Source organism: Rhineura floridana, chromosome 3, assembly GCF_030035675.1.
Source record: "Rhineura floridana isolate rRhiFlo1 chromosome 3, rRhiFlo1.hap2, whole genome shotgun sequence".
In the NCBI taxonomy this organism is placed as follows: Eukaryota; Metazoa; Chordata; class Lepidosauria; order Squamata; family Rhineuridae; genus Rhineura; species Rhineura floridana.
Genome location: NC_084482.1, coordinates 58,859,386 through 58,886,360, shown reverse-complemented (window position 1 = coordinate 58,886,360; position 26,975 = coordinate 58,859,386). Strand labels below are relative to the sequence as shown.

Below are 26,975 nucleotides of genomic sequence, written 5' to 3'. Positions count from 1 at the left end.
ACCAAAGTAAAAAAATATGCATGTGTAGGTTTGATATCCAAGAAGTGACAACAGGGGACAAAGTAAGATGGCACAGATGAACTCTCTGTCCTTGCTATAGTTTCCCACACCAGCTGGCACTCAAAGCATTACACAATTGAAAATTCACTGATCAGACCTTAAATGAAAGTTGTTAATGGCTTAGGCCACAATCTTAACCCCTATTACCAGGGAGTAATGCCCACCCAGTTCAATAGGATGTACTTCCAAGTAGATATTGTCAGGATGGCACTGTTGGATCACAGCTATTACTTGATCTTATTAATTTTGTTATGGCTGTGCTGAGCAGACGTCTGTTTTTAATGTGCTGCTAATTAAGTTTGGGGGGTGTTTCAAAGTTTAACATTTTTAATGGGTGTTCTGTATCGTTATATACACTATGTTTGCTGCTTTATGAGATTCCCCTTACGAAAAGGGATAAAAATCTATTAAATGAATAAATTAAACAAACTGATATCCCCATCCTACACTGAAGGTTCAGGACGGGTATAACAAGTTATCAGTTGTATCGCACTGCTGGAAGTTTAGTCATCTTGATCAAAAGGGATCAGAGTCCTCCTTTAGAATAGGGGAGAGGGGTGAGAGAAAGCAGCACACATGAGATACAGGCTGCACCTCATTATCTGGGAGTAAGTCCTATTGAATACAGTGGGACTTACTTCAGAGTAGACAAATCCTGGATTGCGCTGTAAACCACAAGCAAAAAAAATTGTGTAAGGCAATACCCAAATTCCCTTTCCCGACCTGGTGCCCTCCACATGTCGATGGACTGACAACTGGCCACAGTGTCTGATGGCAGTTGTAGTCCAAAATATCCGGAAAGCACCAGGTTGGGGAAGGCCGCTCTAAGAGGATTTTGAAAAAAGTAAAGGTTTCATTTTAACTCAAGATTTAGTCTGCTGCAAAGCTCTACAAATGCTGGGGAGGTGATATTTTTGTTCCTCTACCAAGAGAAACGCCACAGTTTATACCAGAAAACAAATTTGATCAAGTAGGGGAGTACCAGCAAATGCTTGGAAAGTTCTTTCTGCTTCACCGATCTAATGCTGGAACAGAACATGAAGAAACATGACAGCCCCACCCCACAAAGCCTGGCACTGCCTCTTAAAGGTACACCCTGATCTTGCCCTACTGCACTGGATGACAGGAGCATGCCCTTTCCTCCCCACTGGATACCACCAGAATCTTTCTGACTACAATCCCCCACAGCAAGGGACTGATTGTATTGCCTCTGGCAGGGGACAGACTGCAGAGCCTCTCCCTTTTTTTAAAAACCCAGCTATCTCTTTAGCTCTCCTTTAACTCCTTACCAAATTATCTCCATCATGACCCCTCTATAATGGGTTTCCGCCGGGCCTTAAAAACCTGACTCTTCAGGCAGGCTTTTGGGGTGGGTTAGGTTTTATTATTCTGGTTTGAGATTTTAAATGTTTTAATGTATATGTATTTGGATGTTTTATTTTGTACGTCGCCCAGAGTGGCTGGATAACCAGCCAGATGGGCGACTAATCAATTCAATAAATAAATAAAAAGAAGTCTTTGCAAGCCAAGACTTGGTGGCACTCCCCACTCATGTGGGTGCCAGCAGGGCTGCATTCAGCTCTCACACACAGGAAGCGACCCAGCTTTCAAGAGGTCACATTTCATAATGAGAGAGAGAAAGAAAGCAGATTCAGGTTATTCATCAGCTCCCAAAGAAAGCCATAGCTGAATCACACCAAAGAAACCTCTAGCTAGGAGGTGAGAGTAAAATAGCTCTGCTGTTTCTGACTATTTACCCATCAGAAAACATGCAATGATAAACAAGTTAAGAAGCAAGTATGCAGCTCCTAGTAGTTACATCTAGGCTGCAATCCTAACCCCATTTACCTGGGAATTTACTTCAATGGGACGTACTTCTGAGTAGACATGGTTAGGATTGCAGCCCTAATGGCAAATGCTTGGCGCTGTACGGTGGACTCTAACTGAGCTTTTCCTCTCTTGTTGCCTAACCTTCTTCTCCTCGAATACAGCAGTCACCCAGCTCAGGTCGTTGGAGGGGTTAGGGTATCCCCGCCCCACCTATGAGATCCTATGCCTATCAGAGTGAAGTTACAGACAGAAATTCAGCAGGTGTAGCAGGTTTCCCGACGACTGCGTTGCTACCATGGGAGAAGCCTCGCCTAAGCGAGGAGAGGAGAAATTCAAACCAGTTAACTTTCTTGCGAATGCATTAATGGAGAGGCCTTACCGGCTGGATGCCTGCCTGCCAACACCGTTGTGAAAACGGAGGCTCTGTGGTTTTAAAATTATCCCTCATCATATCCGCGGCTTCTTCTTCAGCTTGTTTCCCCCGCCTCCTTCCCCAACCCCCTGGGGCTTTCTCAATCTCTCTTTCCCGGGAGTGACCTAGATTTTTACCCGCTGGGCAGCGCGGTTCTTTTCTTCCCCGTCCGCTTTCTTCTTTTCCTGTTCCTCCGGCTCCTGCGGGGCAACCTCCCTCGGTTCCCGGCCATCATTCTTCCCTTCCAACTTTTCCTCGGGCAGCCCACGGATGAGATCTTCGCTGCATTCAAGGCCCAGTTTCTGCAGCCTCTCGTCAGTCTCGGCGTCCACCACCAGCAAACGTACGGAGCCTAGTGAACCTCGGATGCGGTTCACTACTTGCAGGTGATTCTCGTTCTCCACGTTCTCTCCGTTCACTTCCACCAACCGGTCCCCGGCCCGCAGCCCGGACTTCTCAGCCGGGGAATCGGGCTCCACTAACCGGATGAACTGGCCCGCCTTGCCTTTCTCCCCGTGCAAATGAAAGCCGTAGCCGTTCGGCCCCTTCTCCGGGCAGCACAACCGGGGCAAAAACTGCTGCTCGCTCCCTCCCCCGTTGTCCATGTTCTCTCTCGGACTGCTCAAACGCCCCGGGAAGCTCGACGGCAGTCAAGGAGTTTGGAGATGCTGGAAGGATGCAAAGTCCCAGCAGGAGATCCCAAAGGACGGGCCTGGAGAGCTAGGACTGCGCGGCTTTGCAGCAATTGCAGGTGTTCCCAGGGCGGTCCCGGAACGATCCGAGAGCAACAGGATGCTGCTTACGAATGTAACTAATAGCCGCCGCTCCGCCAATCGCAGCTTTACTCAATGTGTGAGCGTTCCAGAACCTGTCATTGAGATTTTATCAAAGGGGTGGGCACAATTCCCCGAAGAGTATCGTTGAGCCAATGAGATTCGGGGCAGGGAGTTGCTGAGATGCCTTGAGCACGCCCCTCAAAGGCAAATATAGAATCGGAAAGCGGAGCGGAGGCGGGAATATGTAAATAGGAGAAGAGGCCGTCCTTCTTCATTAGTTATCTTGAGTGTACAAAGAAAGTTTTTCTCGGCCTGGAAGACGGAAGTTTACGAAGAAACAAAAACTAAACTTCTGCAGGGTTGGGCGCTTCCTTCTAGGAGAAGGCGGTGGGCCTGAATTAAAGGGAAAGGCTGGGGCCCTATGAATAATCAAAACTTCAAATACATGATCGTGACATGCTCGTTTTCTCCACAGACTTGTAGGAAACGGAGGTTCCTGTACCAGGGAGAGACACATGTCAGGGAGTTAATTCATAGGGGGAGTCATATGCATCCCTGAGCACACACCCCCATTTTCTGGCCCAATTGCCTTTCGATTGCAGGTTGGTGTTATTTGCTCAGTCGCTGACGAGCTGGGTGGCCATTAGCAAGCCAGTACCTGCTTTTTTTTCTTTTCTTTCATAGCAGGAAGCAAATGAAGTAGTCTAGTACCTCCAAACTTTAAAATAATGAGACATGCATAAGGTTGTTTCACACATGATGCAGCTGAAACCCTGGCCTGCCTCCCAGTTCAGCAATCCCTGGTGAATAAAGATGTGTTTGCAAACACAGACTTGTATCTGGTGTGCACTTAAACATCTAATGCTGGGTTGGGAAACCTGTGGTCCTCCTAGAGTTGTTGGATTCCTATAACAATCAGCCCCAGTCAGCACAGCCCATAGTTGGGGATGATGGAAGTTGTAGTCCAACATTTGAAGGGCCACAAGTACCTAGTCCCTGGTTTAATATGTGAAGGAGCCCTGATTCTGTCGCTGACACCTCTCGTTGATGCCACCTCTTGTTGATCAACGGTGTGGATCCCAGTTAACCTCGTTGCTTTTTTCAATGGATTTCTGACCAAGTTCCAGGGTCATGCTTGACACATCTTGGGTTGACCCATATTTTCAAGAATACAGAGCAGGATGGGTTGCAGGCAAAATCACTGGGAAAGGGATCATGTTGACTAAACAATTTTTTTAAAATGGTTGCACAAATTGGTTCTCATTAATCTGGCATGGAAAGTAAAGGCAGTCTCTTCCTGCAAGGCTGGGCCAGTGATGCACTTCCATAATTTTAGATTTTGGACTTAATAGTCTTACAATGGGGGAGGGGCTTTAGATAGTGCTGTGTATTATCTCATGTCCAAATGTGCTGAATTAGCCCTACTGTGTTGGGGTAGCCTTCCTGCTCATTTTTCTAAGTGAGGCCATAAGTCTCTGCCCCAAAGTCCTACCCTGTGGCTACCACCGAATTGAATTGGGAAGAATAACCAAGGCCTGTTTTACCAAGGAGCCAAGTCATAAGCAACACACTGGGGAGTACAAGGAAGGGAAATGGGCACAGCCAACCTCCAAGGCTGCTGTCAGATAGCAATTTCTCCAGCTAATGATCAACACAGGAAGTGTTGCTCAAAGTGGATGTCCTTCCTAGCAGAAGAGTTTGGCACCATTATCGCCGGTGCCTTTGGTGCTGCTCCTGCTCAGTCATTTTGGTCTAGCAGCATTAGGACAGGATCTGCTGCATAGTCCCTCTAGGATATGGTTTGTGGGTGTCACAACCACTGTACCTGGTTCCTTCCTACATGGCAAATTATACTTCCAGGATCCCTGAGTGCCTTTGCAACAAGCCAGCTTACTCATTTAACAATTTCACCATAGGCTAGGGAGCAGCATGGTCCAGATGTCCTAGTTAATGATCATTCAATGAGACTGGCTTGCGCAAAGCACATGTGGAGGTTAGACTGTATCCAGTCTTCATTGAGTATTTGTTGTGATTTCTTTGCGGGGATGTTATACGCCAGTGAACATTCAACCTGATTTTGTATTGATTTGCTTGCATTTATACATCTTCCCATTAATCATTAATTCATCCCCCACTTTTCAGTGCATTGCCCCAGCATTTTCCTAACCATAAAAAAATCTGCTTTTTTAAAAAATAGATATGTTGCTCTAGGACTACAGAGCACTTTGATCCACTTTAACTGTGCAAACTAAATTTCTGGTATGGGCTTGAATCCCGCCCACAAAATACTGACAATCTGGAGGCAACCTGGTTCAGACCACATTTTAGCATATTCTCTATGAAACAGGCCTTGGTTCCTCCCACATTGCATTTGTGTAGCAAATTTATGACACTCCCTTTTTAGGCTCCAGAAAATAATCTCACAGCCACACATTTGGTATAAAAGATTTGTGCAAATTTTGGATGGAACTGGTGTAAAATAAAAGCCAATAACTCCATTGTATCATGCATATGGTGTCCTGTCTGTATGTTTTAATTTCCCTCTAAGGGAAAGGGAGAGGCAGGAGGTACTCACAGAAATTTTGCATACAGACAATGGATTTTCCTTAAGAAGCCTGTTTGTTTACTTTGCATACTTGCCAGGAGTTTGTATGTATCTTAATTTGTTATTTTGTTGACCATGCATGCTTGTTTCTCTAGGCTGTAGGAGAAAGAATTTACAATAGCTGCCACACACTACATTATAAAGCTGACTAAGCAGCAAACAAAAGGCAAGTGTGTGTAGAGAGGGGAAAAGAAAAGAGAGAGTGTGCACAAAGGAAGAGAGACCGAACAATTCTATATAACAATTTGTGGCTGGAGTCCAAGGATCCTGCTGGATTTAAACAGGGAAGCATAATAACAGTTCTTAAGGCTGCATTCCTAAACACAGTCGTTTAAGAGTAAGTCCTGCTGAATTTACTAGATGTACATAGGACTCCATTGTAACTATGCTAAAAGTTCCAAAGAATTCCATAGGGTTGGATGGGGCGGAGAGGGCAAAACAGATCTTACGAACCAGAGCTATAAAATTTAGTTGATGAATAGGTTAGACTAATTCAGGAATGGGGGACCTTTTTCAGCCCGAGGACCACATTCTCTTCTGGGTAACCTTCTAGGGGCCAGTGGTGGGCAGGAGCAGAGGCAAAAGTGCTCACAGCAATTAATGTGAACTTTGCCTTTGCACAGTAGGCTAGTTTCTGCATGCACTCAGCCCCCCCCCTTCATCCCAGCAAGCAAAAGGCATTATCCAGGCCCACAGACACATTTCAGCCAGGTAAAAACACCCAAAAGGGTGCAAAGCATGGCCAGTGAAGGGCGTGGCTTTGGGAAGGGAGTGTGGCTTTGGGAAGGGGGCGTGGCTGGGGAGGGGTATGGCCAGGAGTGTTCCAAAGGCCAAATAGAGAGACCTACGTTTCCCTGTCTCTGTACTAATCAGTTGGTTAGACTAATTAGTTATTCAATTAAAAAGGAGTCCCTGGTTAAACAGACCACCAATTTTTTTTAAAAAAATTAATGATTTCTAATGTGAGTTCTTACAAAACCCATATTTGGGAAGCATCACCTGAGAAGAGACATTGCCCCTTCTATACAGGTGAGGTTGCCTTTTCTAAAACAGAATCTAATGCAGCACATGTGGACATCATCTAAAAATTAAAAAGTAGGCCTGTTTCTCCAGAATTAATATTTTATTGAAATATGAATTAAACAATCAATTAAAAGTGCTACTAATTTAGTTAATCAAGTAATATTTTTACATATATCCTATATGAAACACAAATAGATCACTTATGACTCATGGGGTGGGTATGTGTAGGGAAACCAGATGCAAATAGAGCATGGAATGGGGAACCTGTGGTCTCTAGGTGCTGTTGAACTGCCAACTCCCATCAGCCCCAGGCAGCATGACCAACACTCTGGGATGGTGGGAGGTGTGGTGCTGTAAAGTCTGGAGGGCCACAGGTTCCCCACCCCTCCTATAGTACTTGTGCAAAAGGAGGGTGTTTTTTTAAAAATCATGACAGATGTAGCTTGTCATGCAAAATTGAGTAAACTTCCACCTGCTGAAACTCCTGTATGTACAGTGAATAGAACATGATTGCCACTCATTGCGAGATAATTGTGCATATCATAAGAAATAAGGCTTGTGACTTCTGTTTAAAAATGCCATGTTGGGTTGAAATGGTCAGGGAAATTGGGTCACCCCCTACCCTTATTCCTGCTCCAGTTCTTCTTTTTTTAATGAATAATGTTTTATTGAGATTTCCAGTAAATGTAACAACAAGCATAACAACAATCAAATACAACAAACATGTCACTCTATATAAAAAAGAAAACCGGTACATTCAGCAACAGCAGCTTTATATAAAAATAGAAAGAATACCAGAAAGAAGAATAATAGAATTAAAAAGCAGAGTACACATCCCACCAAAAGGAAGCTAATGATGAGAGCGGTCTCACTTCTGCTCCATCTTTGTAGCATAACATAAAGGGATACCATATTGAAGTGAATTTCTTGGAGGACGTCTCCCTCCCAGCTTTTTTCTGCTTTTGAGATAATTTGTCATCTAGGGAAAGTTGCCAAAGTCTAGTAAGCCAATTTTTTATCGATAGATGTTCTGCCCCCTTCCAATTTTTGGCTGTTTCAAGCCTTACTGCAAGTAGGAATCTGAATAGGAGAGACATTTGAGTTTTAGGAACACTGGAATCCCCTTTAAGGAAAAGAAGTGTCAAGGCTGGATCCGGGATAATTGTAGCTTTAAGGACCTTACTTGAAAAACATCACTCCAGAATTGTCTTGCTTTACTACAGTCCCACCATAAATGTAGGGAAGAGCCACGGATCTGGCCTTCCCTCCAGCATAGAAGGGGGACGGGGAGGAGTTGATACCTCCTGTATTACTTGAGGGATAAAAACTGCTTTCTTTAAGCTTGAGTGTTTACCTCTGTTACAGTAAGAGTTAAGCATTTGCTGCCATTTTTGTAGGAGTGTCTCAGGAAGATAAATTGGGAGAGTTTGGAAGCGGAAGAGGAATTTGGGCAGAATGACCATTTTCACTGCAGCCACTCTGCCAAGCCAGGAAAAAGAAAGGTTTGTCCAAGAATAAAGCTCAATTTTGATAGCTTGTATTAATGGATCAAAGTTACACTTTTTAAATTGTTTTGAGTCTTTGGTAATAGTAACTCCTAGATATTTAAAGCCACCGAACACCAGTGGGAGACCAAATACATCACTCAAGTGAGCCTGTGCTTGTAGGGGAAAATTGATGCAAAAAGGTTCTGACTTCCTGTAGTTGATTTCTAACCCAGCCACTTATTTAAAATTAGCTAAATGGGTTAGCAGTCGTGGGAATGCGTCATGATGGTCTCATAAAAACAGAAGTACATTGTTTGTGAAGAGGTTGATTAATGGCTCTTGGCCATTAATAACCAAACCTTTGATATCAGGGTCTGCTCTAGGCTGATCAGCCAATACTTCTATTGCAATTGCAAATAATATAGGATATAAAGGGCATCCCTGTTTGGTGCCTCTTGTTAATTTAATAAAAGGGGAATCAAATCCGTTAATACAAATTGTCACTTGGGAACCAGAATAAAATTGATGAATGACATTGAGGAAGTAAGGACCAAACTTTAACTTAGTTAATAAGCGGAGTAGGAAAGGGCATTCGAGACAGTCAAAGGCTTTGAAAGCATCTAGGGAAAGAAATGCAAGAGGAATGCCTGTTCATAGACTATGATGAACAATATTAAGAACCTGTCATACAGCACCTGAAAGTTGCTGCTTAGGGATAAAACCCGCCTGGTCAGTGCAAATGTATCTAGAAATAAAGACATTTTGTCTCTGACCCATTATCGAGGTAAGTAGATTAGCATCTTGATTCAGAAGAGCTATTGGGCGTTAGGACCCCAGAGAACACATATCTTTATGAGGTTTAGGGATGACAATTATTCTAGCTTGTCTCCAGGTCTCTGGGATCCTATCACTCTTCATAACTTTCCTTGTATTTTAAGAGCAACATCTGCTGGACATAGGGGGAAATGTTGCAGCTGAGTATAAATGGAAACCATGTAGAATTCAAATGCAAGAACTGCTTGATTGAAGGGAGGTCTCTCTAAAGAGACCCTGTGGTCCTTTCAACCACCAGGGTGGCTTCACACATTACATTTTTGTGGTCATATGCAAAACATTTTATATGTACCATAAGACTGTAATATAACAAATGTGTGTATCTGCAAAGGCACTTTTTTTTCTCCTGAATTAATTTGAAATACTTTTCCAGTTGCTAACTTTTCAACTGGATCCCGGAGCTGTGTGTTCAACAGCAGGTTGGTTCACGACATAAGCTGAATGCTTATCTTCAAACTGGGAAATGCTTCACTTCTTGATTTCTGCACATCAAGTCGCGTTTAAATGGCACAATAGCAGACCTGACTGTATTGCGGGTTTTCTGGATAGGACGCAACTCTCAACATCTCAGAGGGTTTACATTTATTCATTTAAAAGCATTCCTAAACAGCATAATATTTAAAATCTCCAAGTGGTGTATAAAAATACAAGCATAAAATATGTAAGACAGTATTATACAAACGTAACTAAAAACAAACATTTCATAATAGGGTCGCAGTCTTATGGGTCAGGAAAAGCCTGGGCAAATAGATATGTCTTTTCAAGACATCTGAAGCAACTGATGGATGATGCTTCACGTATGGCAGAGGGAAGGGCACTCCAGAGTTTAGAGGCAGTCGTGGGAAATACCTGTTGCCAGGTTACCATACTGTGATATTCTGTAGGGTGTGGTTCCATTAGTAAAATTGCACCAGATGATCTAAGTGATGTTACAGCTCTATGTAGGGGCAGGTAGTCCTTCAAGTAACCTGGTCCTAATTGTTCAGGACTGCTAGATTAGTAATAAGACCATGAACACAGCTCAGTAGCTCATTGGCAGCCACTGCAACGTCCTCAGACTGGGGACTCTGCTACTCAGCAACCTGGCTGCAGCACACTACATCAGCTTACAGACCAATCCAGACCTTTAAAGCAGCTTTATATGTAACAGCTCACCTGGTAGCCATAGGTGACCAGGAATTCCATGCCGGTGAGAGAGCTAATGGGGGAGAGGTGCCTAGAGCTAATCAAATATTACTTCTGTGTGATATGAAGTGCTGCTGATGTGGTGTTTCTTGGCACGCATGTAGAATGCCCTCCCATCATCAATGAATAATCATGGCGGGCCTTTGTTACCAGGGATTAGGGGGGCAAGGCTTCCTTCTAGTCAGAGATGGGGCTTGAATGTCAGTGCCTTTTTGCAGGAACATCTTTGAATAGGTACTTTGCTTTTCTTCAGCACATACCAGCAAGTGATATGCATGCTGAAGGAAGAGTAATATTTTTAGTATCTTGGACCATAAAGTGTGATGTGAATGTGTTTGAAAGTGGGGATTTAGTCAGAAACATTAATTTCCTCTCTGAGTGAGGAAATGAATGTGCAGGCAAGCACAGTGGCTGTAGCAAAGAGGAATGACATTCACTGAGAGCCAAAGCACAGGAAACGCTCAACACATTTTCTTCAGTAATCGCCAAGTGCAACTTGGAAACTAACATTCTCCCGGGGTGGGTGGGCTGCATGTATGTATGTATGTATGTATTTATATCCCGCCCTTCCTCCCAGCAGGAGCCCAGGGCGGAAAACAAAAGCACTTTAAAACATCATAAAAACAGACTTTAAAATACATTAAAACAAAACATCTTTAAAAACATTTTTTTAAAAGCTTTCAAGACATCATAAAAAAAGGTTAAAAACATAGTTTTTTTAAAAAAAAGATTTAAAAACATATTAAAAAGCAATTTGAACACAGACGCAGACTGGGAAAAGGTCTCAACTTAAAAGGCTTGTTGAAAGAGGAAGGTCTTCAATAGGTGCTGAAAAGATGACAGAGATGGCGTCTGTCTAATATTTAAGGGAAGGGAATTCCACAGGGTAGGTGCCGCCACACTAAAGATCCATTTCCTATGTTGTGCAGAACGGACCTCCTGATAAGATGGTATCTGCAGAAGGCCCTCACCTGCAGAGTGCAGTGATTGACCGGGTATATAAGGAGTAAGACGGTCTTTCAGGTATCCTGGTCCCAAGCTGTATTTGGCTTTGTATACCAAGACTAAAACCTTGAATTTGGCCCGGTAGCAAATGAGCAGCCAGTGCTATTCTTTCAGCAGTGGAGTGACATGTTGGCGATACCCTGCCCCAGTGAGCAGTCTCACCGCCGCATTTTGCACCAGCTGCAGCTTCCAGACCAACCGGAATCATTTTATATGATTCTACCATACTACCTCAGTATGGTAACTGTTGATAAGGTTAAGAAGGACCAGCGTTTCAGCTATATAATAGAAACACATTTTTGAAGAATGACACATTGCATCTCCCCCACCTCACCCCAGTATCAGTCCAGTAGCAACTGCAGCAGTTCTCTTAGTGGGATGATAAAGGTATTTAGAGAATGCTGGAGTGTGCAATATAAGAACAGGAGGAGGAGGAAATGGTAGGTTTTAATTTAACAGATCATATTTACTCCCCCCCTCCTCCGCATCACCTTTGGACTATGCAACATGTAGCGAAATTCTGGGTGTTTGTTACTTAAGAAGATGCATTGAGCACCCAACCTCTCGTACACCCACTGACTCTGGCAACACAAATTCCAATAAGGAATAGTCTCTCCCTTACTAGTACTGTTCTATGCATTCTTACTCAGAAGTGGCTCCTATGAGTTTGATGATACATGTAGCTCAGTCGCATACATGGTTACTTGGAAGCAAGCCTCACTGAGTTCAAGGGGACGTATTCCAGCATGCATAGAACTAGAGCCATAAAAGGCATTCCTATCACTCCTGCTAACAGCAAACACAAGTGATGAGTGGCACCGACAGCACTGTAGCCCAGACAGGGCCACTGAGTAACAGGAGGGAGATATTGAACCCTGAGATTTGAAGAAGTCTAAAATGCATTATTTTAAAACTAAAATGTCAAAAAAGCAGTCCAGTGACACCTGAGGATGCTCAGGCACCGTCTTTATTTATTCATTGTATCTGTATGTCGCCCCTTAGCCAAAGCTCTCTGGGCAGTTTACAACAATTAAAAACAAATATACAAATTTAAAAACACATTTTTAAAAAGCAATTTAAAAACACATGCTAAAATGCCTGGGAGAAGAGGAAAGTCTTGACCTGGCGCAGAAAGTATAAGTGTTGGCACCAGGCACACCTCGTCAGGGACATCGTCAGGGACATCATTGCAAACATACAGGCAGACAATGCAACCGGGCCAGAATCGGTTTTATATGTTTGAACCATCTGGTCCCTGTTACCAATCTGGCCGCTGCATTTTACATGAGCTGCAGTTTTCAAACCATCTTCAAAGGCAGCCCCACATAGAGTGCATTGCAGTAATCTAACTTGGAGGTTACCAGAACACGGACAACTGAAGCCAGGTTATCCCTGTCCAGATAGGGGCATAGCTGGGCCACCAACCAAAGCTGGTAGAAGGCACTCCGTGCCACTGAGGCTACCTGAGCCTCAAGTGACAGAGATGGTTCTAGGAGAACCCCCAAGCTACGAACCTGCTCCTTCAGGGGGAGTGCAACCCCATCCAGGACAGGTTGGACATCTACCATCCGGTCAGAAGAACCACCCACTAGCAGCATCTCAGTCTTGTCTGGATTGAGCCTCAGTTTATTAGCCCTCATCCAGTCCATTGTTGCAGCCAGGCCCCGGTTCAGCACATTGACAGCCTCACCTGAAGAAGATGAAAAGGATAAATAGAGCTGCGTGTCATCAGCATACTGATGGCAATGCACTCCAAAGCTCCGGATGACCGTAGAATGTTGTCAGTTCAAAAAGACTAGAAACTGGGGTTGGGGGTTGGAATAGAGTATCCTGGAAGACAATCGTGTAATTGCATATTCAGAAGTGCAGGGTCCCTTCATAACAGCCACAGCCATGCCCCCTCCTAAGATTATACAACCTTCTAAGACCATAAAATAATCTGGACAGTCTTGAATACTGCTTTCTACTTCTCTATCACTGTCACCAGTTGAATGTCCTTTCTTACTGTCAGAGATATTGCTTGAATTACTGAATTCAGTGTCTGAATTACTGAATTAATCTCCTGCTGCTACCAAGTTACCTGTTGGTATAGATGGGATACTATCATCAGGATTCATGGTCTCTTCTTCTGCAATTACCAAATTCTGACTCTTCACAACTATGGCTTTTTGAACAAGGAATTAATAGCAACTCCTTCCACTCTGGTCCCAGTCAGCAGGAAAGGACAAAGAAGCAAGTTAGAAGATTCTTCTCAGTACTAACACAATCCCCTTTCATGCTGATTGGTTCATAGGACACTGGAGACATAGGGACCCTGCTGGGACCTAGCTCCCCAAAAAGTAAGGGGTTTAAGACCCCAGGAGGACCTGGACGACTACACCCTTGTAGGACATGGCTGGCTGGTAGGATGGAAACCTGAACCAGAATAGTGTTATCAAGAGCTGAGGATACACTGCGTGTGTATTCACCTGTGTACTCTTACTGAATTCCATGGGATACTGCATTGTATTTTCTGTTAGTACCCAGTAGGTGCAGAGTTCAAAAATGTTACTTTGAAAAATCAGACAAACACACTTGCTCTCCAACATAGTGAGGTTTAATTCAGTAAACTTGCAACCAGAAATCCATAAGTAGCAGCAAAGACAAAAGGTGTCACTGTGTGTCAAACCAAATGCTCAAGAACAGGAAATACTCTGAATGCAAATATTGTTGCAGCAGCAGAGTAAGCCCCACATATACACTGGAAAAGCTGCTACGGTATCACAGTCAGTCCTGGAGATGTTTAACTCCAGAAATAATTATGGCAACCATTCTGGAACTCTATACGGAAGGAATAAATAAGCAAAAACATATAATTTTCTGGCTGTTTATTGCTAGCTGACATGATAATGGGGCAAGCCAGAGTAGTTTTGATTGTTAACAAGGGTTTCATGTCCAGATGTAATGTACTGATGGAACTTTGACTGTCAACAACAGAGAAAGAAAAAGTGAATCTGGAGAGAAGAAAAGTATAGTACAGCACTAGATGGAGCGTCAGCTTTTTATTTAAGGACCTGGTTAAAATTTAATCACAGTCTCAGGCTGCAGCTCTAAACACAGTTACATAGAAATAAGCCCCAGTTAACTCTATGACATTTACTTGTAAGTCAGCATGCACTGGATTGGACTAAAACCCTTACATGGTAGCCTCAGAGAAAGTCCCTGACTTAGGCTACAATGCTATGCGCACTTTCTTGGGTGTAAAGTCCTCTGAACACAGTGTGACTTAGTAAACACACTTAGGATTGTGCTGCACACCTTTATTTCTCAGCCAGCTATAAAATGAGAATAGGGAAGTTATGTATAATAACATAGGACTGAACTGAAACAGGGATGGGCATTTCATAGGGGGGAAATAATATTTTATCAATCACACATCCTTTTTCTGCTGTTGTTCAGGAAGCGGGGCTGCAAAATGGGGTGAAAATGTTTGCCCTTTCAGAGTGAGGTCAGGAAGCACTGCCCCACTCAGATTTTACTTCGTGATGTCATCACATAGGTGAACAGAGCACTATTCTTACTGTGGAATGGTAGAATAGACATTTTCTAAAATAAAACCTGATTGGCTAACTAGCTTTGTTAGAAAATCCATTCAGAGTTAGGTCAGTGCTACATGTCCTCACTCTGATTTAGCTTGATCACAGTTATGTAGCCAAATCTGAGCGGGTACATGATTATAGGTCATCAAGTTGCCTATATGATCTCTATTTGGTAAGGACTGCCATAGTAATAAGCCTGTGTTGTTGTTGTTTTAAAAAAATGCACTATAGCTAGTGATCATAGAAAGAAGTAACTGTGAACAATAAGCATGAAGGGTAAGAAAGGAAGAGGTAATGAAACTTGTCCTTGTCTCCAAAGTGTTATGGGCAAAAATGTAGCACAGCTGTGTAATAATGTGAAATGGGTATTTGCATAGGTGTTATATAGCTGAGTAAGATGATTATCAAACAGGCTATGATTAAACATAAATGAAGTAGTGTAACATTTAAATATGTGCTGTGACTTAGGGTTATATATCCTATTTTTAAAATCATAGCCACTTTTAAAATAGTAATACAAAAAAACCCTTTGCAGAGAACTAAGGGCAAATTCACACAACCATGCACACCCAATTGTGAGATGATTCAATCTGCCCTGTAATTCAGCTTGAGACGAAGCTGTTCAGTGACTGCTTCACTGTGTAGCCAGATTGCTGCACTTTTGTGTACCATATTAAAGTTTCTAAACATGGGCTGACTGTGGCAATGCTGTGTGCGTGTGTGTATGCAATGAGCTGCACCATGACTATATAGTGAATCAGTTACACAATTGCTTCTTTGTGGGCTAAACTTCTGCAATGCACATTGAGCCAATCCATGTTTCACTGATTGTGGGAAATGGCCATCACTTCTAATGTTACATAGATTATTAAGCAAAACCCTTGCCACTTTCCTCAAGGATGATCAGATCAATTGCAACAGGTGAGCTTGAGCCTGAAACATGCTCTGGTCTGATCAAGACAATCACTTTTAGTGTGATCCTATGCATGTTTATTCAGAAGTAAGCATCACTGAATAAGCCGGCATAGGATTGTTGCAGCCTTAAGCTTGTACTTGCTTGAAAAGGTGTCACTCCACTGAATTTATAATGAAGAATTCCTGATCTCATACTTTGTACTAAAACTCACATTCTATAATCAGAAAGATTAAAGTTTGCAATAGGAGTGAACTGTGCAAATTAAGTAACATTGTATAAATCATTTGCATATCTTGTTCTGCTTTTTACAAATATCTAGACCTTCCCCATTTTTTTCTTAGCCTACAACAGAAACTGTGAAGAAAGACAGCCGAGATTCATGGGATCCTGTGGGTCTATAGGAATGTAGGAACAAGACATTATAACAACAGGCAGGGCTGGGTTTTTTGGGGGGGGTGGGGAGGTAACCCAGGCAACTGAGCAACAAAAGAGGAATAGAATGCTTGGAGCAAAACATTTTAGGTCTTCTGTATGTGATTCGTATGTCACTAATCTTCTAAAATGTTCTGAATCTTTGTAGAATCTTGTGGAGATGTACAGACTTTCTTAGAACTTCCTTTTAAGCCTCCTGCAATGTTCTCACTTCTCAGCCGTGTTTTATTATGTAATTGTGAAAGGGTATTTATGTCATTCTCAACAAATGGAGGGTATGTTTGCTGAAGATGATGCTCACCTGGGGTGCCATTTGATCCTGGACTAGCCCTGACCACAGGGTCCAGGCAGCCACAGAGAAGACTAGGGCTTGACTGTTAAATGCAGAAGTGCATGAAGCACCATCTAACATTTACTGTGGTGGCTGAGCCTTTAGGTCCAACTGCTTACAAGTTTTAAAGCCTTTTCTGAATAATCATGAGGACCTGAATATTGTTTATTTTAAAAAACAAGAGCCAATATGGTTAAGATTTACCAGGATATATTAGATTGTGTGTTAGAAGCTATACACCATTATCTGCAATGCAATTATGGGTGTTTTCTGGTTTGTTTTTAAAAATCCCCATGATATAAAAATGTGGATTTATTTGGCTAGAGCATAATGAACAATCAAATGCTCTTTTATATGTTTTTGGCTTTCCGTTTTAATTCTTTGGAAGGCTGATGACTCTGATATTGGGAAGAGAAAGTAGAAAGATCTGGATTATGTATAGATACACAAAGGAAATGCAGCACACAGAAACACACAAAACACAAAACAGGGATCTTATGTTATGCACTCTGCTCCAGCTTACAACCACAAATTTTACTATGAATGTACCCATTTAGACAGTAGACTTTTTATTAACATAAAAGCAAGTTACAAAGAATAAGAATTGTATGCATGAGTAATTTCAACTGTCTCAAAATACTGGGTTGGATCCAGACTACACTGATAGAACAGTTCCTATTGAAACCAATTGAACTGAAGTTATGGGACCCAAATCCAACTAATGTCATCTGGATCCAAGCCTTTATTTCTTCCTGCTTTCCCTTTTCTGCCCTAAATTGGGCCCAGTGGTAGATGATGAATACTGTTCTAGAAGACAAGTACATTTAAAAAAATCAAATTATGAAGTTATTATGAACACATGCTGCTGAAATCAGAGCATTGGTCACCTAACCCAATATTGTCTATTTCAACGACAACAGTGGTTCTTCCACGTCTCAGGCAAGGGTCTTTCCTAACCCTGCTACCAGAAATTGTTCAACTGGATATGTTAGACCAGTGGTGGCTAACCTGTGGCCCTCCAGATGTTGTTAAACTCCCATCAGCCCCAGCCAGCATGGGCAGTGTTCAAGAGGTGCTACGGTTTGAGTGCTACAGGTTGGATGTTCCTGGGTTGGGTTGGGTTACTGACTTGTTCTGCAGGGGCTTGCATCCCAACTACATAATCTGGTGGTATTCCTTGATTCCATCTTACCACTATAGGCTCAAGTGGCCACAGTAGCAGAGAGAATCCATTTTGAGCTCTGGCAGGTTCACCAACTATGGCCATTCCTGGATAAGGACAGTTTAGCCACAATAATCTGTGCATGAGTAACCTCCCAATAGACAACTATAATGTGCTTTACATGGGGCTGGCCTTGAAGATGGTGCAGAATCCATCCTGAAATTGTTTTCACAATAAAGGATGGAATATAAAATTTTGAAATAAATGTTAAAAATTAAAAATGATGGAGTCCAACAACATCTGGAGGACCACAGGTTAGTCACCCCTGTACTAGAGATTGCACCTAAGAGTTTTTGCCTGTAAACCATGTTTTCTATGGCCCCTTCCCTGATAGAATGGGAGGTAGCCAGAATTTTTAAATTTGGAGGATTCTTCTGATTTAGGTTCTGCTACAATTAAGAAATAGCTTATCACATCTGTTGGATGCAAGCTAGCCTCCATTTACAAATTACTGTGTCTGGTTCATCCCTTATGGAATGATGTGACATCACGTCATAAAGGGTATTGCATGTCTTAAAGCAGGGACTTTCCACTATTCCTGAATAAATACAGACTGAGCTAGAAACTTCCCAAGAAGATTCAGTTTAGGGTAGACTTTATACTCCAGTCCGACCATCACTGTAAAGGCAATTGTCCAGCTAGCCCTACTCAGAGTAGACCCACTGAAATTAATAGACATGACTAATTTAGGTCCATTACATTTGATGGGTCTACTCTAAGTAAAACATAGCTGGATACAACCCTTTGCTTGCTTTTTTTTTTACACAGGAATGAGGTTTCTGTTGTATCACATGCATCACAACTGAGGTGTATTTATGGTTGTGTGGATGCAACAGGTGTGTACAGCTTGTGACATTTCAGGGCCAAACACAGCCTACTGCAGGCATAACATCTGTTTTTACTACTTACTTTGTCAAGCACCTAGCATGCCACAATATTTATGGGCTGCATTTTGCACATTGTAAGTTATGCGGGTTCAGTATACCTTGATTAGGTAGCTGCTGATCAGCGTACACCCAGCAAAAAAGGCACTCACACTGTCTTGCACATATTATACACAAAGATCAATCTCTACTTGGAAGAAAAAAATATATGCATGAGCAACCCTAAGGCGGGTGATGATAATCCTGTCTTTTTTCTAGTGGCTTAATTGTGCTTTTTCCCTTGACATATTTACAGTTATTACTTTGAAGCATTTCAATGTAAAATCCATTTTACCAGACACAGTGCTTAATTGAAGGATGGGTTGGGCTCCAAACGATAGCACAGGCTGTGCAAGAGCTCCAGGACTGGCAAAGGGCTCATTGCCCCAACAGCACCAGTATTTTTTACTTTACATGAAGCCATTGTGTAAAAATGCCCCACTCCTTCCAACTTAAAGGGAAATTACTCAAGGTACCTTCCTCAATGTCCCCCCCCCCCAAATCCTGGCACTAGCACAGTCGGTATTGCTGCGATGCAATGCATGCCACTCAGGCAATAAATAAAAGGGCTTTGCACGGAGGAAGCTCTCTTATGCCTCCAAGAGTCTCATTTATAATTGCCAAGGTGCTGACTGCATCTACCTCCAGCAGCATGTAACCAGCATGGCAGGCCATGGAGAATGCTTGCCTGGTCCAGTGGCAATCCACACTGATTTAGGAACTCATGTTTTATAAAAGAAAATCCACAGGGGATGTGGGATGGGGATATCAACTTCTATGTTACCTTTAAGGGTGGTCAGTAAGAATGACTGCCACTTTCTATATGCAGAAATTAACAACTGAGAACCCTGACACAGGAAATTTTTCATCAACCTAAGGGCCACCACCCAATCTGCATCACGTCAATCTAAGCATAATTCACACCAGCTATGTATTTCCAGGAAGCAGAGCTAAGGAAATATGAGCATGACATATGCAACAAAAAGACAGTCTAGGCTGCACTGCATAGTTTATGGCAAAAGTGCCATCCGGGGAAAGCTAAGCATACTAAAATCCTATTGAAATCAATTAAGGCTGCAATCCACTTACTTAGGAATATATTCCATTGAACCCAGTGGGACATACTTCAAAATAAGCATGCATATGATAAGGCAGATGTGCACAGCTGCTCCTTTGGATATCAACTATTGCTTTGAGTGGATTTGCTAATTCTGTATTATCAAGAAGACACAAGAGCAGCATTTTTATATGAATGATATATGGCATGATTCCTGAAAACACTTCTAGATCACTCCAGTGGGGCCTTGTGACATTCACCCTCATGGAATGGTGGGAGTTTCTAAAAGATGGTAATGTGGACAAGTATTGTACTATGTCCCAGGGCTTATTTTTCAGCCATGCTGCTCAGCTGATGTAAACGGGAGCTTGGTTCTTCTCCAGGAACTCCAGGAAAGACTGAAGAAGTACAGGGAAGGCAGTCACTTTATAATACTCCAGCAATTTCTGAAGCAGACAAATGCAAAAGTGCCAGTTGTGAATCTGAATGGAGCATCCTTGGTCAACCTGGTGCCCTCCAGATGTTTTGGATGACAACTCCATATTGGCTGGGGCTGATGGGAGCTGTCGTCCAAAACATCTGGAGGGCACCAGGTTGGCCAAGGCTGGAATAGAGGGTGACAAGTGCTTTTTGGAGGGATGGGATACCCTGAGCCAACTTTTCTTCCCAGCCTGTTGTACTTCAACTTGCTGGGCTTTCCCTTTCATTTAGTTTGATCTAAATGAAAAGCAGAGTCAACTTTCTTAAACTTTGCTTTGTTTATAGTCAGAGAAAGATATATTTATATATACACAAATGATTTATCTCCAAGCTAAGTGCAGTCGGCAGCATTTTCCTGATGTAACAGGCACACTAGGAATAATACTTGGATCCTTCAGACCTTTCCTTGGGGCAGAGGGAGGAAGGGAGGAGAAGGAAGGCAGCCCTGACTGCAGGAGCTTTGGGTGTGGAAAGCAGGAAAGAGCCAGAGGTCAAAGGAAATGTGACCTACTTTTTCTCTGCTGGACATTCCTGCTAATTTCATTCAGCATATAAAGCATCATCTTTTAGGAGAAGAAAATGGGCTATGGCATCTTTTTCTTTCTTTGCCCCCCCCCCCGTGGTGTTACTGATGTTAAATTAACCCTTTAGCTTGATCAGATCTCATCCAAAATGCTCCTATGGGCTCTACCAAAGGACACATTCCGCTGTGTAGATCCTGCTTCTGCAGCTGAGGCCAACCTAGTCCAGTCCTACCAGCCTTGGAGAGGTGGCCCTGCCTAAGTAGGTGGCACGGAGTCATGCTCTAGGAATCTGAGTTCAGGCCCATTCCTTTCCTCCTGCTTCACAAAGGCTCGGTCTGGGTACTAAATTACAGATCCTGACCAGGCTTTGTTTTAAGCATAGATTGGCAAATCATGAATTTGAGAGTATTTGGCCTTTAAAGGAACAGCTAACGCACACACACACACACACACACACTCTTACATGCCTGCAGACGTACACACAGCGCAACGCTAGGCATGTGCTACTTCTTAGTTATAACCTATGAACAATATTCTCTAAGGGGTATTGTCTTTGGAGAGGATTCCCCACACAGCCCCTAGCCGGCGTTCCCAGTGTGCCAGCCTGCTTCTCAATTTCTTTCCTTGGCTCGAGCTCCTCCAGGCTTCCCCGCATCCTCCTCCCTCAAAGGTAGGCACAGCAGCTGGCCCTCTTCTTTTCTGACTCTATATAGTCATGGATTTGGAACCGGGGCTCCTCTGGCTGCTTGACGGCTCGCTGCTTGAGGTCCCTGGAAGCATGAGAGTGAAAACACCACTCAGGAGCTGTTTCTGCAGAAGGCTCCCTGCTTTCCCATCGGAACGCACGGCTTGGCTTGTAGCAGCCTCACATCAGACAGGCACAGAGGACGTTGCCTTATCCTGAGGCCGGCCGACGGTCCCTCTAGCTCGGTTCTATACCAACTGACTGGCAGCGGCTCCCCAGAGGTTCAGGCAGGGGTCTCTCCCAGGCCTAGCTGGAGATGCCAGGGATTGGATCTGGGAGCATCGGCATGTAAAACAGAGGGCTGTATCCCATGTTAGTCCTACTTAGAGTAGGCCCATTGCTGTTAATGGCCATGACTAAGAGTCCTTAATTTCAGTGGCTCTCCTCTGAGGCAGGGCCGGATTAAGCTGAGGAGGGCCCATAGGCTGATTGGTGTTTGGGGGGCCCTTCTCCTCTTAGGCAGATCTGCAGAAACAGCCACAGGAGGGATCGCAGGACAGGAGCTTCTGAGCTGCCTGCCGTCCCGTCCCATCCCCCCTGCTTTGCCTACCTTTCCACTTTTTTTGTGGCTGTGCACACTGTGTGCACAGGTTTGCCATCAATCAAGATGGTGGCCAAGGTTTCCCTAAGGGGCTGAAGCCTCTGCCGCCATCTTGGTTGATGGCAGCAATGTGCGCGTGTAGCATGCATGCGTGCCATCAACCAAGATGGTGGCAGAGGCTTCAGCCCCTTAAGGAAACCTCGGCTGCCACCTTGATTGATGGCAAACCACAGAAAACAGTGGAGAAAAAGGTAAGTGAAGCGGAGGGATGGCGGGCAGTTTGGAAGCTCTTCCACGGGCCCCCAAGAGCTCCGGGCCCCTAGGCTTCAGCCTACTAAGCCTAATGGATAATCCGGCCCTGCTCTGAGGAAGACTTAGTTGGATTCAACCCAGATGATCTACCATTGAGTTATGGCCAATTGCAATATGGAAGCCAACAGCAATCTAATGGAGTGACTGCCACATCACTTGGCAGGGGCAGCTGGCATACAGGGGTGCTGCCACAGATCTTGCCTCCTGGCAACGGCATCACTGCCACATACCGAGAGAGTGTCAGGGTAGAGTAGGGCAGTGGTGAGGTCCAGATGGTTTGGGCACACCAGGGGGAGTGTCAGATTGGCTCCAGTGGTCTTTGCCCTTCCCACCCTTGTTCCCAGTACCCAGCAGTGAAGCCATTGCTGGGAGGCCAGGTCTAAAGCAATGCCTCTCCTTGCTGGCTGCTCCTGTCGCTTGGATACTTTAAGCCAGCCTTCCCCAGTCTAGTGCCCTCCAGATGTTGTTGGACTACAACTCCCATCATTCCTGACCATTAGCCACACTGCCAGGGCTAATGGGAGTTGGAATCCAATCACATCTGGTGGGGGGCACCAGGTTGAGGAATGCTGCTTCAAGCCATGAATGTCATGTCATCCCAGTTGCCCAGCACATCTCATAAGAGAATGTGATAATCTGACACCAGGATGGTTCAGTATCTCTCAGTGCTACCTCATAATGCCAGGAAGCAGAAGCAAACTGACTAGAGCCTGTTACTCACTTTGCAATGGCCAGAAATGCCAGCTCCACGTTCATACCAGTCTTGGCGCTGGTCTCCATGAAAGGCACTCCATATTCCTGAGGAGAAAACACAGCAGGTAGAACTTGCCAGCAAACCCAGGGAATCCTTGCTGTGTTATTGTGCTGGCACATCGGCAATGGAGCCTTCGAATACTACAAACCTTCGCTATAGAAGGTGGTTCAGGACACTATCCACTCTGTGGGATGAGGTGCTAGTGGGGCTTGCATTTGCTCACTCACCCTGGCTAGCGACTCCCCATCTTCTGTCCTGATGACTCTCTCATTGCTCATGTCAGCCTGCAAACAAAGAGAAGGAAGAGAAGAGTTGCTGAGGCTCACGCAGCTCAATACAACTACCCTGAGGCATTTCCATCCTTTGGGATCAGAAGAGTCCCTGAGAGATGAAACATTTTTAATCTCTAGGAAAGCAATGCTCCTTGGGATCATTCGCTGGGAAGCAGCTCAGCCTGCCATCCTGATGGATTCCACTTTTTAAAAATAATAATAATAATATCCATTTCACATGGCCACCCCGGAGTTATCTTAGCACCTTCTTCATCCGAGTAGGTCTTGGCTCCAGCAGAACTGTTTTCTCTGATCTTCCGCAGCTGCTTGAAACTATATGTCTATGATGCACAAGAAAACCCAAGCCGCCTTTTGATACAATTTTCACAACCACAGACCAGGGGTCATTTCCCAACGGCTTCTTCCCATAGCACAGCAGGGAAGTTTAGATTCCATGAGCAAAGACAATTACACAGGTCTCCACCACCCGGCTGAGACAAAAGAGAGGTGGGAGGGAAAGAAACCTGTGAAGAACTCCTGTGATCACACACAGTTCCTGTTGCAAGGGAAGGAGCCACTTCCTGTGCCGCTGCAGCAACATCTAGCAGGAGCAGCCTGTGGGGAGAGGAGCTGTTGTGGACCTGACCTCCTGGCAGCAGTGTCAACGCTGGATACTGGGATGGTGCAAGACAGGGTGGTGGTGAGGTCAGGCTGGTGCAGGTGCACTGGCAGAGCCAATCTGTTGCTCCCGCCACCATGTCCAAACTGCCCCAAACTCAGTGCTGCCCTGCCCCATCCCAGTACCCAGCAGTGACACTACTCACTGCCCCCCGACTGCTCCTGGCATCTGGCAAGCCCACCTGACACTCTAAGAAAAATGGGCCTAATGCTGACTCCACCAGCAGAAGGTGATGCTGAACTGAGGGCTGGTTCTTACATTAATTTTGAAAGCTACAGGCACATTTTCAAAATCACATTTGTAAAAAGATTAACTGATAACTATAGCTAACAGTATGTAACTGGTCACCATCTCAGCTATATGACACACAGTATCCAGAGCCACTTTCAGATTCTCTGTGGCAGATCCAGATATTCAGACACGGCATTTTCACGGAACTTCAGATGTCCAAAATGTTCCCGGTATCTTTCAGAAGTAAAGTATGCAATGGCCTGAATGGGCTGAAAGCTCAGGTGTTGGATGCCCTCTGCTGGCTGGACCTGGCCAGCAAGGGTCCAGAAGCATGTCCTTTTTCTTTAACATAAAATACAAACGGTAATATGCCAAGAAGTCTCACATTTGTTTCATTTCTTGTTCCCCCCCACCCTCTCTACACCTAACTGTATGCTTTAACTTCATCATAAAAAGAGGTTGTGTATCCAGTCCAATATTCCACTAAATTTATTTATTTATTTATTGCATTTGTATACCGACCCATAGCTGAAGCTCTCTGGGCGGTTTACAATTAAAAACATTAAAAACAAATATACAAATTTAAAAACACATTTTTAAAAAAAAGCAATTTAAAAACACATGCTAAAATGCCTGGGAGAAGAGGAAAGACACTACTAAAATATCTGCAATCTTCCATCTGTTGGTTATTTCATCTAACCGAGCATTCTTCAACCTTGGGTCCCCAGATATTCTTGCACTCCAACTCCCACACCATCCCCAGCCAGCGTAGGCGATGATCAGGAATTCCGGGAGTTGTAGTTCAGCAACATCTGGGGACGCAAGGTTGAAGAACACTGAATAACCAATTCTGTCTAATGTTTTCAGGAATGCTTCTCACATTACATTTTGGAAACATACTTTTGAGTCCAATTCACAAAATAATGTTGGCATGTTATCATGTGGTTTATTGTTCCTGCAGTGATTCTTCAATCTGCCCTGAAGACATTGCCTGCTTGTTTTACCAGGAATACAGACAACAGAGCTATACCTTCTTAATTTTTGCCTAACTAAAATGTAAATGTACTGCCTTCAAGTTGATTCCAACTTATGGCGACCCTATGAATAGGGTTTCATGAGGCTGAGAGGCAGTGACTGGCCCAAGGTCACCCAGTGAGCTTCATGGCTATGTGGGGATTCGAATCCTGGTCTCCCAGGTCGTAGTCCAACACCTTGACCACTACATCACACTGGCTCTAGAATGCATTTATCATGTCTTGGTGGTTTTATTCTATTAAAATTGTGATTGCTTTATACCTTAACTCCTAAATGTCACCTTGCGAACTTTTGCGTAGAAAATGGACTAATATATACAAGTCATTGACCCCATGTTGTGACATGACAGAATGGTTCTGTGAAGTGCCCTTGATAGCATCTCTTGGGATTCATGCCAGTGACAGACATCAAAATGGAACTGTCACCTCTTTCAAAAGAACAAAATAGATGATAATCACCTAACTTGTTTGCCTAACTTCATTTGAATATATGCAAAATTGCCCACTGAGTAGCATAAAAGCTAAGCAAAATAAAATGAAAATAAAAATCCAGCTAGGACACTTTAAAAGAACCCAAATATCAGCTCTACATCCAAACAGTCTAAGGGCTAGAAGATCCGTCCCCATTCCATGCAAAAACTATTCCTGAAACCATCTAAATCTTTATTCAAAATATAATCCAGAGCCATCTTGTATACATCTTATTTTGTATAAATAAGAAATATAACAGGGCTTGCATCTCACAGCCTTTTGGCCCCGTTGTTTACAAACTCGACAGGGGTTTTTTTTTGGTCCTGGGCCAATGTCCGCCAATTTAAGATTCTACCTGAGGCATCAAATCTAGTCCATGCAAGCTTTTGCTACAATAACTTTGTTCATTTTCAAGATGCTACAGGACTCTTTGTTGTTAATCTCTGACCAGATTGGAGAAAGGAATCAGTCACATCTAAGCCACTGAGAGTGCCCAGAAGTGCAGCATGCGAAGCAAGCAATGGTGAGCACCAGAAAGGCTCCTAATGTTGTCTGTGGAAGCAAGAAGCCTCTTCATGTACTTAAGGAAAGCTATCACTGGAGGGAGTTATCAAAAGCAGAGGTGCCAGGATAAAGAATTTCTATCTCATGTGCCAACTGCAGCAGAGAATTCTGCAGCGCACACGATGTCTCTGACAAGGAGGTAGCTCAGAGCCAAGAAAAAGGGGAAGTATTTGCAAAGCAGCACAGGTCTGCATCACCTGTCATGAAATGACACGCACCTTATTGCCTAGCAACATTATGACCACATCCTTTTGGGCATATTCATGTATCTCTGTGAGCCAGGCCTGCAAGATGGGAGGGGGGAAAGAGAAAGAGGGAGAACAGGGAAAGTTTAGTGTGGTGTGAAACTGTGAAACAAGGCACTGGGTGCAATAAATGAGAGGTGGAGGGAAACAAGGCTTGCTTCAGGCATGGTTAAAGCCAATGCTATACTGTACTGTCTCATGTTGCAAAGCCACCCTAGGATTAAGGCCCACCGGTGACCCCTAAGTCCAGGGATGGGGAAGCTCTGACCATGGGCCAAACTTCACCTGCCAGGGGCTCATATTTAGCCCACAAGGCTGTTTCCCTCAAACCATGCACACCTGCCCCACACCTGACGTGATATGTGACATCAGATCTGGGGCAGGTAGAGGTACAGCTGCCAATGAACAATTGGGAGCCTTAAACTGCACTGCTCACTGTGCACTGGC

At 43.9% G+C, this 26,975-nt stretch overlaps 2 protein-coding genes across 12 annotated transcripts in view; both read right to left on the bottom strand.

The window, feature by feature from the left end:
- Positions 1–3,227, bottom strand: part of NHERF1 (NHERF family PDZ scaffold protein 1) — a 61,912-nt gene extending 58,685 nt beyond the window's left edge. The window contains exon 1 of one of the 2 annotated variants that reach the window (XM_061616081.1): positions 2,440–3,227. In XM_061616081.1, coding sequence (XP_061472065.1) covers positions 2,440–2,907 — 468 coding nt within the window. In that variant the 5' untranslated portion in view covers positions 2,908–3,227. The remainder of the gene's footprint in view (positions 1–2,439) is intronic. The other variant, XM_061616080.1, reaches the window with a different exon arrangement.
- A 10,591-nt stretch (positions 3,228–13,818) lies between these two features.
- Positions 13,819–26,975, bottom strand: part of RAB37 (RAB37, member RAS oncogene family) — a 91,458-nt gene continuing 78,301 nt past the window's right edge. For 8 of the 10 annotated variants that reach the window (XM_061616073.1, XM_061616071.1, XM_061616074.1 and 5 more), the window contains 4 exons: positions 26,502–26,567; positions 23,260–23,316; positions 23,000–23,076; positions 20,207–21,450 (listed from right to left, as the gene is read on the bottom strand). In XM_061616073.1, coding sequence (XP_061472057.1) covers positions 21,345–21,450; positions 23,000–23,076; positions 23,260–23,316; positions 26,502–26,567 — 306 coding nt within the window. In that variant the 3' untranslated portion in view covers positions 20,207–21,344. The other 2 variants (XR_009761304.1, XM_061616072.1) reach the window with 2 other exon arrangements.